This window comes from Staurois parvus, unplaced genomic scaffold (genome assembly GCF_062004578.1).
Source record: "Staurois parvus isolate SC_StPar_1 unplaced genomic scaffold, SC_StPar_1.0 ptg000340l, whole genome shotgun sequence".
Lineage (NCBI taxonomy): Eukaryota > Metazoa > Chordata > Amphibia > Anura > Ranidae > Staurois > Staurois parvus.
Window position 1 is genome coordinate 2,790,306 of NW_028318136.1, and position 17,308 is coordinate 2,807,613.

The 17,308-nt window shown below is 41.4% G+C and overlaps 1 protein-coding gene across 2 annotated transcripts in view; it reads left to right on the forward strand.

Moving 5' to 3' along the window:
• The window catches only part of SLC8A2 (solute carrier family 8 member A2), a 298,189-nt gene that overhangs the window by 226,136 nt on the left and 54,745 nt on the right, over positions 1–17,308 (forward strand). For both annotated transcript variants that reach the window (XM_089684241.1, XM_089684240.1), the window contains exon 3: positions 11,660–11,763. In XM_089684241.1, coding sequence (XP_089540367.1) covers positions 11,660–11,763 — 104 coding nt within the window. The remainder of the gene's footprint in view (positions 1–11,659; positions 11,764–17,308) is intronic.

Here is a 17,308-nt window from a genome sequence, read left to right on the forward strand (position 1 = left end):
TTTCTGTGCATTTTGGATGCAGAAAAAAAGCAACTAAAATGCATGTAGTGTGAAGAGACAATTTCATGAAAACAAATTACAGAGCCATTAAGTGGTGGATATATATGGGTCATTTGTGGAGAAGGGTATTGTTTAGCGTCACTTTAAATACTGTGTTCAAGATTACAATTAGGCACATGGACAGGTTTGTGGCTGAATAAAAATAATGTTTACCAATGCTCAGGGTTCAGGACTAAATCCAGGTACTACAGCTTGCTGGTTATACACAGATGCAGTTCTTGAAGAGTTGCAAATGAACAGCAAGAATGATCTGGCATGAAGGAAAAACACGGGGAAGTAATTAGTACAGATTGGCACAGCGCCACATAGGAATTGCCCAGTATGTTGGTCATATCACGCTGGCTACTCTCTGCAGCTGACGGAGAGCCTTGCGGCACGCATGATTGGCCAATCTGTTTGGTGCGTCTGTCTAGAGAGGATTTGTGTGCTTTTGTGTTAACTGTTTAGTGGATTTTTTGTTTGTTATGCATTAGCACTGAATAATCTCAGCACCAACGTTTTCATATTCAGTGGATTTTATCATAGATGCATTTGGTGGCATGATGTTTCAGCTATAGTAATATAATATAATATAATTAGTGTTGTGATTATTTTTTATCATTTTATTCTGATAAATTATTGGCGTTATCCATAAGGTTTACAGTCAGGTTTAGGGGTTAAGTTGACGTTTAAAGACAAGGATCTAGGAATGTCACACCCAGGTCCGAACAAACGTAACCAGTACCAGTCCGGGTCAATTCTGACATTCCACTCCTACATCTAAAAATCAGCATTTTTGCTAGGAAACTACTTAGAACTTCGAACCATTATGTATGTTTTTAACTTCAATACCAGGTACTTTTACCCCCTTCCTGCCCAGGCCAATTTTCAGCTTTCAGTGTTGTCACACTTTGACAATTGCACGGTCATGCAACATTGTACCCATGAAAAAATGTTATCATTTTTTTCACACAAATAGAGCTTTCTTTTAGTGGTATTTAACCTCCTTGGCGGTATTCCCGAGTGTAGCTCGGGGTAAAATTTCAGTACCAAGAGCAGTAACCCCGAGCTACACTCGGGCTTACCATGCGGCGTTGCTCAGGGATTCCCTGCAGCACTTACCTTGTCCTTCGCTCCCACGATGTGTCCCCTGCAGCGTCCCCGGCCATCTCCTCCGGCCGATGCCGGCATCCGGCTTCCGTGTTCCGGTCCCTGTGACGTCGGGACGCCGGAATCGGCGGCAAATTTGAAATTTTTAAAAAATGTAATTTTTTTAAAAATGATTATTATATAGTAAAACATTGCTGTTTCAATGCATTTCATATATATTTTGTCCAGAGTGCTTTTTCCTGTGCCCTGCCTGCATTTTGACTGTTCTTTCTGCCTGGAAACTTAGAAAAGTCCATGGCGTCCAAAAAGTGTCCCTTTATGTCAAAAGCAGTTTTAGACCAGCTAGAGAACAGCGATAGTAAATCAGAACCACTTGCAGGATTGAGTGATAATGATTCGTGGGGAAATTCGTCATCAGACACTGAAAACGATTTTGCGACTTTGCTCAGTGATGTGCGAATTTGCCTCTGTATTTCAAATTTCAGTGTTTTTGGTTTGATTATATTATTGAATTAAATATATTATTATTATATTATTATTTTTTATGATTATTTATTAAATTATAATTTATGATTTCGTGTTTCAAGTTTTATCCTACCCGGAATGTTTACTAGACTCTTGTTCGGACAGATTTCAGTGAGTTATTCCTAAAAATTACAGCCTACAATAAAAAAATACATATTTCCATGCAAACAAAATGGTACCGTTTTCAGCACGAAAAATCGGAAATAATCATACCGCCAAGGTATGCTAAATAACAAAAAAAAAGCTTGAAAAAAACACGTTTTTCTTCGTTTCTGTTATAAAATTTTCCAAATAATGAAGCTTTTTTCATAAATGTAGGTAAAAATGTATTCTGCTACATTTGTTAGGTGAATTTTTTTTTTTTAATATATGGTTGAACTGGATGGACTTTTGTCTTTTTTTATAATTATTATTCATTATTTAGTCTGTAGGAAAGTTATAGTCCACAAACCATGGTATATATATATCTGACAATCTATCAATGTACTGACGGCCAATCTCATTTCTTGAGGCCTGAAACGCCAGGGCAGTACAAATACCCCCGAAATGACCCATTTTTGGACAATAGACAGTCCTTGATAAGAGGCATGGTGAGTTTTTTGAAGTTGTAATTTTTTGTTACAATTTTTTGGAAAATTAAGAAATTAAGAAAAAAATTCACAAATATTTTTTTTCTTTACATATTGTCACCAGTTCAGTACAGCGTTATTATATAGTTGGCGTGGCAGTGATCAGGGACACTAACTGGTGACAGTAATTTATAATAATTTAATTTTTATTTTTTAAATTTTTTTTCTTTTGTGTTACATTTTTTCTTTTTTTTTACTGTTTCTTTTTTCAAAACACTGTGACCAGAGTAATACAATGATACCATAGTAACATTGAACTACTCTGGGCAAGTGATCAGGATTTTTTTTTTTCATTACACATTAGGATTGCTATTACCGATGTATTTCATTGATATTTGCAACCATTGTTACTGAATAAAAGTGATTCATTCAGTCTTTTGTTGTGATTAGCTGTGATTGAGCAAAGCTCATCACATGATACAGATGGGCTATGAATGGCCCTGTCTGTATCATGTGACTTCTTTGACCAATCACAGCTAACAACACAATTGTATATAATGGATGGCATGAAAGGAAGACATCCATTGCATACAATTGTTATGTGATCTGCTGTGATTGGTCACAGTGGTCACATGACACTAGCAACGGGCCAGTGTAGTGATCTGTCTACGGCTGTGTCCCATGGACACAGCCGGTGACAGATAGCACCGCCGCTCAGCGCCGTGGCCGCGTGAGCGTCACCTTCTGACAGGACATCATATAATGCCCACTCAGAAGGAGGAGTGTCCCACCCGCCTATAGCAGATTGCAGGTGTTAAGCAGAGACCAGGGGCGGACTGACCATTTGGAAACTCCATTTGGAAACTCGGGCACTGCCCGAGGGCCCAGGGTCAGTAGAGGGCCCCATGAGATGCCCCTGGTACCTTCATAGGCTTTTTTGAGTTTGGGCAAGGACACAGGGGCCCCATGATCCCCTATTGCCCGGGGGCCCCATGAGTTGTCAGTCCACCCCTGGCAGAGACCCCTAGAGAATAAAATGGTGGGTGTTGTATATTTTATACCACATGATATTTGCGCAGTGTTTTTTCAAATGCAAATTGTTTTGAAAAAATACACTTTATTGAATTTTATTGAATGTGCAAAAAACACAATATAATACCCAATTGTTTTGTAAAATATAAAAGATGATGTTAAGCTAGACTAAAGAGATACCAAACATGTCACACTTTAAAACTGTGTCCGCCCGTAGAATGGTACCTAAAAATCTCAATAGATAGCGGCTCTGAAAAGGCTTTGCAGGTTACCAGTTTAGAGTTACACAGGAGGTGTGACACTAGAATTATTGCTCTCGCTCTGATGTTCCTGGCAATACCTCATGTGTAGTGTGATCGCCATTTACATATGCGTGTGGGCAGGGCCGTGGATAAGGGGGTACCACCAGTCCTCCTGTATGGGGCTCAGGCCAGCAGGGGAGCCCAGGGAGCTAGGTGTATCAGATGTGGGCAGAGAGGGTGATCGGTATGATGGGGGGGCAATTACTGAAGCCGATGCCCTGTATGGCTCTCTCTTCAGCATCTGAAAACTGGATTCTTCTCCTGTCCCTCCCGCTGGTTTTCAGCTAGTGCAGAGAGAGCCATACAGGGGATCGGTTCCAGTAATTGCCCTCCCCCGCCCACCATGCCAACCACCCTCCATGTGCACATCTGATTCACCCAGCTGCCTAGGCCCCCACAAGGCCGGCTTCCCTTCTCTCCACTCCACTGGCAGCTGCAAGCACACAATAGGATACTCCAGGATGGAGAGTGGGGGACGGGTCCAATAAATATGTCATATTAACCAGCCCCTTCCTTTCCTGAATGAACACAATTGAGTGATCGACACTGATTACCCATTGTGTTCATTCATAACGGAAGCATAGTAAACTGTGTTTTTTTGTTTGTTTTTGAAGGGGTGCCTGTCAGGTTGGCTTTATGGGGTCCCATGGTTTCTAACAGCAGCCCTGTGTGGGACCCTCACATATGTTTATCTTTGCGTGTGAGTAAGGGGGGATCAGTGTATTAAAGTAAAAACCACTGAGGGTTTAATACTACTTTAAGTGGGCCATAACCCACCCAATTGGTCTTCTGATTAGATGCCTAATCTTTTTGGGTGAAGAAGGGGTTGTTTATGGTTGCAACTCCTCTGACAGACGTTTTCCAACTTACTTGAAAATCTTCGAGTGATCCTGCTGATCTTTCCCTCCTTTCACTAAGTAGAAGGAATGAAGTAGGGAGCCACAAGTGTACTGCTCCAATCCACTGGATATATAGTAGTATATATGTGTTTTACCACCCAGAGATAGTCTCCCTGAGGTTTTGTGTGTCATATTGACGTTGATATATTTGAATAATTTTGTAATAACTTTTTTTTTAAATTGTGGTCTCATGGTGTGCCAATAAAGTCCGGTTACATTGTTGGAGAGAGGTGGGGAGATTTAATTCCCCCTTCCTGTCTTTTAACCACTTCTCCAGAGGATTTACCCCCCTTCCAAACAGGTCATTTTTGCTATACGGCACTGCGTTATTTTAACTGACAATTGCGCTGTCATGCAACGCTGCACCCAAATGAAATGTATGTCCTTTTTTTCCCCACAAATGGAGCTTTCTTTAGGTGGTACTTTATTTTTTGAGCTATAAACAAAAAAAGACTGACAATTTTGAGAAAGAAAACAATATTTTTGACTTTTTGCTAAAAAATATGTCCAGTAAAAAAATTTTAAACATCTAATTTTGTCATAAATTTAGGCCAAAATGTATTCTGCTACATGTCTTTGCTTAACAAGATCCCAAAACATGTAAAATTATTTGGTATTTGTGAAAGTTATAGCGTCTACAAATGGGGGTATATATACTGGGATTTTTTTTTATACTAGTAATGGCGCCAATCAGTGACTTATTGTGGGACTGCAACGGGCATTCTAACACTGGGGGGGGGAAACTGACTAACTGTCACTGACATCCCCAGTGCTAATAAAAAGCACTGACACTGTACTAATGACACGGGGCAGGAAGGGGTTAACATCTGGGGTGATCAAAGGGTTAACTGTGTGCCGTGTGCTGTTTTACTGTGTAAGCATGCTGCTTTGTATTGCTCTGCTACAGAGGCGGACTGACAACTCATGTGGCTCCCGGGCAATAGGGGATCATGAGGCCCCTGTGTCCTTATCCGCACTCAAACCACACCAAAAAAAGCCTATGAAAGGAACTAGGGGCATCTCATGGGGCCCCCTATTGACCCTGGTGCCCAAATGGTCAGTCTGCCCCTGCTCTGCTATGCAGAGCAATACAAAGCAGTGTGCAGGAGCTGATGGGAGAGATCTGTATTGTTTACACACAGGTCTCTCCCACATCAGTGATACTCGGAGATCGTCGGGTGCTGGCAGGGAATCACTGGCCGGAAGCCGGTGATCAACAGCCGTGGCCGCCAATGGCGGCGCGGGTAGGGGGCGTGCGCAGGCCCCCTACCCGGAAATGCGAAATCACGTATATGTACGTGATTTTGCGCAGCCCTGCCACCCTGTAGCAGTAGTTCTGCTATAGGGTGGCGGGAAAGCGGTTAAAGGACTGTCCGAACACAACATTATCTTTTAATATGAAGCAATGTGCTGGAGCTGACGGGAGAGATCTGTATTGTTTACATACAGGTCTCTCCCCTGTCAGTGATACTTGGCAAGTGCCGGTTGCTGGCAGGGAATCACCGGCCAGGACCCAGTGATTGACAGCTGAGGCTGCCAATGTCAACGCGGGTAGGGTGCGTGCGTGAACCCTCTATCCGGAAATGCAAAATCACACATATATGTGTGTGATTTTGCGCAGCCCTGCCGCCCTGTAGCAGTAGTTCTGCTATAGGGCGGCAGGAAAGCGGTTAAAGGAATGTCCGAACACAACATTTTCTTTTAATTCCAGAATTGTGGCTTTGGTGCAGAATTTGGAGACCAGGTTCAAAAGAGCAGCTGCGAATATCAGGACCCTGTGTGCTCCCTCCCCTACCTCTCCAGGGAGAGACTTTCCTGGGCTCTGCTGCCGTAATGGGCCTATTATAAGAACAGAAAGCCAAGCTTTTGAAACAGTGTTTCAGTGACCCCGGGGGACAGCAGTCCATGAATCTGGGGTTTAAATTATTCATTGGCATACTGTATTTCCCTACAACCCCCAATCATTTTCTGCTTCTTGCCTATGGGTGCCGGGAAAGATTTTCATTATCAGCAAACTCCCTGGACACACTCGTACATTTCCATACAGTTTGCCAACCATGTCTTACCCCTCCCTTCTTTCCTAGTCTCTCCTTCTGTACACCAATCTTCGCAACCTTGCCTCCTTATTATAGTGGATAGAACTGGCCGGATTCTGAAGGAAAGGAGTTTATAATGTCAGTTATTAAGAAGAAATGGAGCGCCTTTCATCCCAGCCTTGGGAATAAAGGACTTTTCTGTAAATGGCCAGTTAAGGATATGGAATTCTCATCCAATAGACTCCGCAAGGAGAGGGAAACATACCGTATCACTAAATAGAAAGCCATTCTAGCTAGACATGTGCAAGATGAAAAAATTCCTTTTGTTCGATTTGTGTTGATTCGTTATTTGAATAATTTTGTTTCGTTCGATCAGCTAAATTTGTTTAATACGTTTTCCGGAATTATTTTGTTTAATCGAATTCAACTGAATTGGAAATTTCCAATGTAATCAAAAATAATTTTAACGCATTCGAAAATAATTCTAACAGATTTGATAATAATTCTAACGTAATAATCCATAATCCACAATTTATATGTGTTTTTGATGGTCTATGGGCTATATGAAGAGTTGCATGACCATATTGGAAATTTCTATTTCAGCAAAATTTTCACACTGCCTTTGTTGAACACTACTCACGTCGCTGTAGCGCAGCTCACAATTTTTTGTAAAGTATTTTAGTCTTTTCTAATCTATTCTATTCTTTTATTTTATTTTATATTCTATTCTAATGTATTCTGTTTGAATTCAAAATCATTCTATTCAAAATTTGAATTTCAGAAGGTAGTTATATTCTATTTTATTCTATTCTATTTTTCTATTCTTTTCTTTGATTCTCTGTTCTATACTATTCTATTCTTTGATTTTGCTAATATTTTATATTCTATTCTTATTGATTCTATTCTATTCCTTTATTTTCTGTTCTGTTTTGCTCTGTTTTTACTCTATTATTTTATATTCTATTCTAATCTTTTTTTTCTATTCTATTTTTTCTATTCTATTCTAACTGATGCTATTCTTTTCCATTCTGTTCTTTGATTTTCTATTCTAATCTTTTGCAATCTTTTCTATTCTACTCTAATTAGATTTTCTTCTCTAATCTTTTCTGTACTATTCTAATGGATTCTATTCTTTTCTATGCCTTTATTTTCTATTCTGTTTTCTTCGGTTTTTACTCTATTATTTCAGTTGTATTCTGTTCTATTCTTTGATACGGCCATGTACATCCATTGATGTCCAAGAGCAGCTGTACGAAGCAACCGTAGCTCCCTGGTGGAGAAATACACCTGAATTTTATGTTATACAGCCACAGGCAACCATGTGCATGAGCCCTTTAGCTGCCTATAGCTTGTCCTGATGACGGACATACTCTCCATAGGGTGGTAGGGAGATTGCTGCACACATTTGTAGGAGTTACTGAACCTAACACTTAAGATTTAAAAAAAGAGGATATATGGTACCAAGCATACCCAGTGAAAATCCTGGTGGATCAGGTACATGTAAGTATGAGATTTGGTTGGAGGGACGGACATCACAATACACATAACTTCACTGAAACTTTAGTTACAGTTAAAGCAATCTCAATTCTTTAAATGGTGGGGACAAAGAGTAATGGGAAAAGTACAGTGATCCACAGCAACCAAATACAAATGACCTTTCAGTGTTAAAACTACCACAGATAAAGACTTAAAGTGGTTGTCAACCTCAGGCATGAAATATGAACAAAACATATCCTTCTATAGTGTGTACTTGTCTCTATCCAGAGTGGTAAGAGGGAGATTTACTAAAACTGGAGCACTCAGAATCTGGTGCAGCTGTGCATGGCAGCCAATCAGCTTCTAACTGCAGCCTATTCAATGAAGCTTTGGAAATAAAACCTGGAAGCTGATTGGTTTCTATGGAGAGCTATACCAGATTTTGCATTCTCCAGTTCTCTGCTGCCTCGTTCCTCTGCTATCAGCATGAGTCACTTCTGACAAATTTTACTGACACCAGTCGGTAAAAAGGTGATGGAGAAGAGCTCCAGCACACAGCCTGTGATTGACAGTCTCAGCTCTGTTCCCGTGTGCTGTCCAATCAGCTCTCAGGGTTCTTCTCACTGAGCTCTGCAGAATGCAACTAAAGTTTCCTACCCCTTTCTTTCAGAAAGCTCAGACAAGCTGTATAAATTATGTATTTTGAATGGCTGTAGAGAAGAGATGATGCAGATAAACAGGTACAAATTATGTTAGAGGATTTGTTTTATCTCTGTCTATCACTTGAGGCTAGTTACTTTACTAGATATATGTAAGGGTTTACAACCACTTTATCCTCCTGTTAGTTCAAGAATTGCTGCATAACCAATAAGCCATAAGCAGGCCAGAGAGGCTTCTGTGAGATCTTTTACATACAAGAAAAAAAACATAGAAAACTAGAGGAGATCCAGGAGATTTACTTGTTGCATGCCAATATATCCCCTGTTGAAAGGCGGACATTGCACTTGAATAGTTAGTTTAAGAACCTAATATATAGAAAAAGAGGAGGGAAATGTGTGATATGCAACCCTTCAATAATAAATATTACAATATTTTACTTCCAACATGAAATATTCTTTGACATTCACAATTTTTGTGAAAAAAACCCCATTGCAGCACCATTGTTATACAGTATTCTTCAAAAACAAACTTACATATGCTGATTTTCATCAAACACATTTAACAATCTCATGTTATAGATTTTGGCAAAACCAATACACTATATTTCTAGCCATTCACATGTAAAATTAACCATTTACCAGGAAAACGCACATATAAAAGCATTTGGAGTGATGGATTTGTCCAGTGCATGGAGATCCGAGGGACCACTTAGGCTGATACTGTCCCTAAAGGAACCACATCTACTAACAGTTTACTATGCTTCAAGTATGAATGAACACAGTGAGTGATCAGCACCAATTGCTCGTTGTGTTCATTCAGGAAAGGAAGGGGTTGGTAAATATGACATTTTTACTGAACCCTTCCCCCACTCTCCATCCTGAAGGATCCTATTGCGTGCTTGCAGCTACCAGTGGGAAGGAGAGGAGGGAAGCCGGCAGAACTGCAGGGGGGAAATGTATGGTGCACAGGGAAAGTGATGGTTCTGGCTGGAGGGGGCAATTACTGGAACAGATCCCCTGTATAGTTCTCTCTGCAGCATCTGAAAGCGAGTGGGAGAGAGAAGAGAAGAAGCCAGCTTTCAACTGTTGCAGAGAGAGCCATACAGGGGATAGGTTCCAGTAATTGTCCCCCTACCCCCCCAACTGCCTGGGCCCCCTTGCTGGTCTGAGCCCCATGCAGGAGGATCAGTGGTACCCCCTTATCCACGGCCCTATCTACTGGCACCACATTCTGTATTCATAAAGGAAATAGTTCCTGGTTCCCTTAGAGAACAGTATCAGCCTGAGGGGACCTTTGGATTTCCATGCACTGGACAAATCCGTCACACCAGGTGCCTCTATACTGTATGTGTGTTCCCCTGTTGAAAGGCAGACATTGCACTTTAATAGCTGAAGATATATTCTCCAAACTAATTTTGCCAAGATCTATTATATGATCAATATTTTAGCAGTGTGAACCATTTCCAAACAGATTTGATTGCATGCAAATAGATGAAGGCGGCCACCACCTTCCCTGCCATACAAATTGGAATATCAATATATAAACTGTTAGCGGTTGTTTGCCTTAACCGATTGCATTGTTTTTATGATCAATAGCTGATTAAAAGTGTCTACCTTTGCTAGAATATTTACCATGTGCATGGCCACCATACATGAGATTAACACTTAGAGGGAGAGAAACTAAATCTTGACTTGGAGAAAAGTCGAGACTATGTGCACAGCATTGGCCTAGGATTTAAGGAGGGACAAAGGGACTGATTTAAACCCAACTTCAGGAAACTTGCAGTGGGGCTGCACCAACACAGCAAGTGTTAATTGATCAATTAGTCTAGGGGAGCAAAATAGTGCTTTTACTTACCTGATCTTTCGTTCCCCATGCTCTGACAGTGGACTGTCTCTTAACTTCATCACGTAATGCAAGGTTATGGACTTATCTTGATGACGTCAGGATCTTGGACCACTGGAGAAGACACCGCAGGGACTGGTCTAGCCGCAAAGAGGAATGAAGGATTGGGTAAACTAATCCTCTTCAATGTGTCCCCAAGACCTAAATGAGCAATTCATTGTCATGTTTCCCAGAGTTGGGCTTTAAAGCATAAATCTTGACAAACATTTTAGAATCTGGTTGATTTCCCACCAGATACATAGCACAAGAGCCTATTTAAACAGTCCATTCTGTTCAAATCCAATCAAGTAAGCCCTTGCACTACATAGCCATACCTCCCAACATTTTGAGATAGGAACGAGGGACACCTATTAGCAAATGTATGCAGGCATAGGACACACACCCCTGCCACAAACGGAGAATTAAACAACCCAAAAAAATTGATTAGTTAAACCCAAAAGTACTTTTTTTTACCACTACTATTCCTTTATGCTGGGTTTTGAAATTTACAAATACAGCAATTTAAAAAATGGATGAAAGGTTTAGAACTGGGAAACACTTCTTGAAAGATAAATAGTACATTTTATATACACCTATATAGATCAGACCAAAATGAGGGACAAATGAGGAGGAAAGAGGGACAGAGGGACTTTGTTCCAAATCAGGGACAGTCTCTCGAAATCAGGAACAGATGGGAGATATGCATAGCTGTAGGAAAATCTAAAGGCGGTTGCAAAATCAGATAGTAAAATCAGTAGCCAATCTTACACAGGTCCCTTTGAAGGCCAAGTATGGTGCACTCCACATATGACTGAGCACCACATTTTTCTACTTCTGCCAGCAGCTAACATGGTAAAATGGGTTAATGGATATGGGAAGCAAGACAGACAGGTGCTGAGAATCTGTCAAGAGGCTTCGTGGAGCCACATCAAAGGGACCTGAGAGCCACACGCCACTTCTGCACCGCTAGTTTTGGTCTGCTGCTTTTGAATTTTAGTGACACGAAGTAATACAACCATTCTATATCTGCTGTCTGTCATATGCCACTTGTAGGGTACATGAAATGCTATTTAATATTTTATAGAAGCGCTGTCATTCATACAAGACATGTTTTTTTCTCTTCCTAGTAAAACCCTGCAAGTGAAGATTGTTGATGATGAGGAATACGAGAAACAAGAGAATTTCTTTGTGGTCCTAGAGGAGCCCCGATGGATGAAACGAGGGATATCAGGTACCATGGAAGGTTACATGTTCTGACTTATTACAAGTGGGATCCGGCTAAAACTTCTTTTTAGAGTTGGACAGAATGGGAGATAATTAATACCTATCAGATTTCTATTGCTGTCTATCTTTTGTTGGGGAAGCTTCTACCCAATGCCTATCTGGTGACCACACTATTGACACAGTCAGGGATCTCCAAACATTCTTACTGTCCTTTAGACTTTAGGGGGCCCAGACTGTGGCTAGTGAGAGTAGAAATTTTCCCAGCATCACTGAGACAATGGCTCAAGCCCCATCAATGATGTCAGTGGGAGGATTAGTGTCCCATCATTGGTGTTAGTGGAAGGAATAGTGTCCCATCATTGGTGTCAGTGAAAGGAATAATGTCCCATCATTGGTGTCAGTGGAAGGAATGGTGCCCAATCATTGACATCAGTGAGAGGAATAGTGCCACATCTTGGGTGTCAGTGGGAGGAATAGTGCCTCATCATTGGCGACGGTGGAAGGAATATTGCCCCACCATTGGTGTCAGTGGGAGGAACAGTGCCCCATCATTGGTGTCAGTGGAAGAAATAGTGTCCCATCACTGGTGTCAGTGGAAGGAATAGTGCCTAGTCATTAATGTCAGTGGGAAGAATACTGCCCCATCATTGAGGTCAGTGGGAGGGATAGTGCCCCATCAATGATGTCAGTGGGAGGATTAGTGTCCCATCATTGGTGTTAGTGGAAGGAATAGTGTCCCATCATTGGTGTCAGTGAAAAGAATAATGTCCCATCATTGGTATCAGTGGAAGCAATGGTGCCCAGTCATTGACATCAGTGAGAGGAATAGTGCCACATCTTGGGTGTCAGTGGGAGGAATAGTATCCCATCATTGGTGTCAGTGGAAGGAATAGTGCCCCATCATTGGAGTCAGTTGGAGGAATAATATCCCATCATTGGTGTCAATGGAAGGAATAGTGCCCCATCATTGGTGTCAGTGGGAGGAATGGTGCCCCATCATCGGTGTCCATAGAAGGAATAGTGTCCCATCGTTGGTGTTAGTGAAAGGTATCATTGGTGTCAGTATGAGGAATAGTGCCTCAAGAGCAAAGGACTGCATCCTACCCACAGTTTGGAGGCTATTGGTCTAAAAAATAAGGGAAAATCTTCTCAGCAAAGATACTGACAGCGATTAAAAAGGAGAGTATGCACAACTATGTCCAATCTTTTCAAACATAAAAAAAAAGTTTTGGTTAGATATTCACTTTAATAAAGGATCAATTCAATTCAAGGTGATATTTGAGTTGTTAGAAGACTCTGGTGGTCTGAGATACTTCTCTTTGGAAATTCAGTTTTCCTCACTATATTTTTGCCAAGCTTTGAGTCTTACTTCTTCTGCTGCATCAGTAACAATACCACACCCATTGCTACATATTCTCTAATATAAAAAACAGCTGCAAGTGGGCTGATTGTGGAACTCAAGCACAGAGGTCTCGCCACCAAAGTCTCCGTGAGATGTAAGCTGGCCATACATATTGCAATCTGCACAATTATCCTAAGATTTACTGAAATATGTGATTTGAGAGCCTCCCATACATTCAGTGTGGATCCAATCAGGCAGGCCCTCACAGTACATAGCTGTTTTGAGATTTAATGCTGAACTCCAGGATTTAAAAAAAGCTACACTTGCAGTGGACAGCCTCTTCCTCCCCTCGCACAGACCTCACCTACAATTCAGAACTATTGGTCCTGCGTTGTACTTGATGACATCAGCATGCAACCCAGAGGGCCATATTTCTCTTCCCCTAAATAGGGTGCTGGGGACTTTACTCCAAGGGTAGATTTTTTTTTTAATCCTGGAGTTTAACTGATTGTAAAATTAAATTGTAATGTGTATATACAGCTTAACTGTTCAGCATCATATATAAACTGTCATCTCCATTTTCTGTGGATTGACACTTTAAAGTCTATGTTCAATTTTTTTCACCTTTTCTATGTGTAGTAGATTTGATGTGCGTTCTTATTTTTTTTTTCTTAAGTAACCTTTGAATTATGTTTCCTTGCACTTTTGCATGCTTCTTCACTTGCCGTGTCTTTCTAACCCCACCTACTTTTTCAGTTTGTGCTCATGTGACAGCTATCGCTGCACACATGGGGCTCCCGTGTAACAAATTGGCTGCTGAAGTTCACACTAACTTGATCAGTCCTCCACTAATGCACAGTGCCCTCTACAGCAATGGAAGATTACCACATTCAGGAACGTCTGTAGACCTTTTTTAGGAAAAGGCTTCCTTTCTAGGCAAATCATATAACACCAGACTCAGAAAGAAGTGTCAATACAAAATCATATAAAATCATAAACATTTTAGCAAACGGTATACAACAGGAAATTTGGATTACTGTTTATCACCAAAGAATTAATAAGTAATACATGAATATGTCAAACCTTAGATGTCTGGCTTTATCTTCTATGGGATAAATTGTTATGACATGAGCTTGCAAACAGGTTGGCCTAAATAATTCTGCCAAAAATCCCAAAGAAGCTTAAACTCCGCTGTTGGCATCCCAAGTTGCAAGTACTATATTACAATTATACCATTATACAAAGTAGTGCTGCAAAATACATGTGCTTTGTTGACCCTTTTATCTCACTGCAAGTCTACTAGACAGGGGCTGTCTGACTGAAACAGTACATTATTTGCAGACCTGAAAAAAAGCAAAAAACCCCAGTTTACATTTCTTGTAGCAAGAGACGGTGTGATCTAGGGGCTAATGAGAACCAAGACCACATGAGAATTTTTTTTTGTATTTGTAGACATGTACCTATTTGAAATCTAGAAAAGTGGGGATTTTAATCATAGATCTCATGTCAGCTTCTATTTTTCTGCCTTTCACAGGGCGAATGTAACATTCTCTAAAGCCAACCATAGGCAGCGCGATTTTCTTTCCTGCATCCACGGGTTTCAGGAAATAAAAATGCTTGACTCCCCCAAGCCCATCACCAAAGTCACTGTTGATAGGGGAATCCCTCTCTCGGAGCCATTGTGTACTCCGGCAGGGGGAGCTGTCCCCACTGGGAGAACACAGTGATTACTGCTAGTGGCTATAATAGTAATAATCGCATGTAAAACCTGACATGCTGGTTGTACTCAAGTTGATCGATTGATCAACTTGGGTACATTTACCTGCCTATACATGGTTCAAATCTCAACTGGCTGAGATTCAAAACATCTATGGCCAGCTTAACATTCAGTGTTAAGAGAAAAAGCCTTAGGGCTTTACACTTGCTTCAAAATGTGGCATTTGACATGCTTTTTTAAAGCAATCAAAACTCCTCACTAAATATAATGGTTGCCTTCCAGTCTTATCCACACTGTTGCATTTGCTTTGCTTCACAAATTATACCCCATGTCACTCTCCTGGTGCTTCAGAGCATCTCCAAAGCCTCCATAGGGGTCTATCACAAAGCTTGCTAACAGCACCTGCAGAATTTGAGGGGCTTTTATTCAGACTTAGTTTCACTTTGTTTTGGAGGTATTGGAGATATGAAATATACCAGGAGGCACTTGGAGACCAACAAGTGAACCAGAAAGATATCATCAGCAGTTACTTCCAGTTCATGTGTAATAATTCTGGGAGTGTCTGGTGCAGACATCACATCTGGTGCGCAACGTGGAGTAGCAGGAAGGTAAGTGGGGTAGGAACTGGAGCAGAGCAACTAGCAGACAGCACACATGGTACACAACGTGGGAACACTATAGCGGAAGGTGAGTGGGGACTGGAGAGAGAGAACTGAGTGGTGAAGGATCAGCAGGGCTGGGGGACCACAGCAGGAGAAACTAGCAGATGTCACATGTGGTGAGAAGCATGGGAGCAATGTAGAGGGAGGTGAGCAAAAACTGGAGAGAGAGGAGAATCATCAAACCAGAGGATCAGCAGAGCTTGGGGTTACTACTGAGTGGGGGATCTGCAGAGTTGGGGGTTTATATTGTGCGGTGGATCAGGAGAGCGGGAAGTTACTACTGAGCAGGGGATATCCATGGAGGGATGCACAGACCTCAATAGGCTAGACAATGACACCCTGACTGCCATTAGGTATCGGGATGAGATCCTTGGACCCATTGTCAGACCCTACGCTGGTGCAGTGGGTCCTGGGTTCCTCCTGGTGCACGGCCCGGCCTCGTGTGGTGGGAGTATGCAGGCAGTTCCTGGAGGCTGAAGGAATTTATACCATTGAATGGCCCCCATGCTCGCCTGACCTAAATTCAATAGAACATCTCTGGGATATCATGTTTTGGTCCATCCGACACCACCAGGTTGCAACTCAGTCTGTCCAGGAGCTCAGTGATACCCTGGTCCAGATCTGGGAGTAAACACCCCAGGACACCATCCGTCGTCTCCTTAGGACCATGCCCCGACGTTGTCAGGCATGCATACAAGCATGTGTGGGCCATACAAACTATGAACATTCAAAGGAACATGTTGGAAAAATTCTCGAATGTATACATTTCTAGCAGTGAATGTGATTTTTATTCAGTAAAGTCCATTCATTCCAAAATTGAACGTTAAAAGGAAACAAAATATTGAAATACTTTCGAGCGACATTTGAATGTTTGGAGAATTTTTGTACAAATTTTCCTAAGAATATTTGTACAGATTTTTTGTTCACAATTCTACTAGTGTATACCCAGCTTTACTCAAGTCTCCAAACAGCAGAGGGTAAGACTTAGAAAGTGCTGGAGCCATTGGATCAATATGATAGCCAGCCAAGCAACATTTTCAGGAGCAGAGTTTCTCAATGGCAGCCCCCATCTTTCTCCCCCATGACAGATTTCCTATACGTTTTGGTGTTAGTGGTTACGTTCAATGTCAAGAGGTTAACTGAGTTTCAACTACGTCTACAAGTGCTGCTGAAGTGAAACAGATCCGATATGAGACAAAATTAACACTTTCTGGCTTCGGCATCCAAGAGGTTAATCCCAGTCCCTAAAAATAGTCTCTTCAATTAGGAATTCTGTGGCAGTCTTTGTTAATGGTTTAAACAGCTCACATCATCTCCAGTGGATGGGAAGCATTGATTTCCGTGGTTACTCTGTTGCTTGGCAACCCGCAGACGATTACACTTTTGCCTAGCAACAGGCATCCTCTCCAACAGAGGAAAATCCGGCCATGGTAAATTGTTGCCAAATAGCGTTACCTTGTGGCACTCCGATGCCCGGTAACCCAGCAACACTGGTTGAAACAGTTGCTAGGTAACAGACAGTATAGCTTGAACATCTAGATGGATGTAGTGGAATGATGTCACGTTCCGGAATGGCAGCATGTTCTTCCTCGCATACATATGGCTGCAGACTCCGAGGATCTCTCCTTTCCTCAGACATCACAAATCATCCCATGTATTATTGCTCTGAGCCAAGGGTTCGATTGAAAGTACTGAAGATGGCAGGATTGCTTTGCTGCTGTGAATATGTCATCCCATCTTAATAGACATTTTATTTTTTAGTGCTTGGATATTAGATATATCTATATATATATACAGTGGTGTTCAAAATAATAGCAGTGTGTTGAAAAGA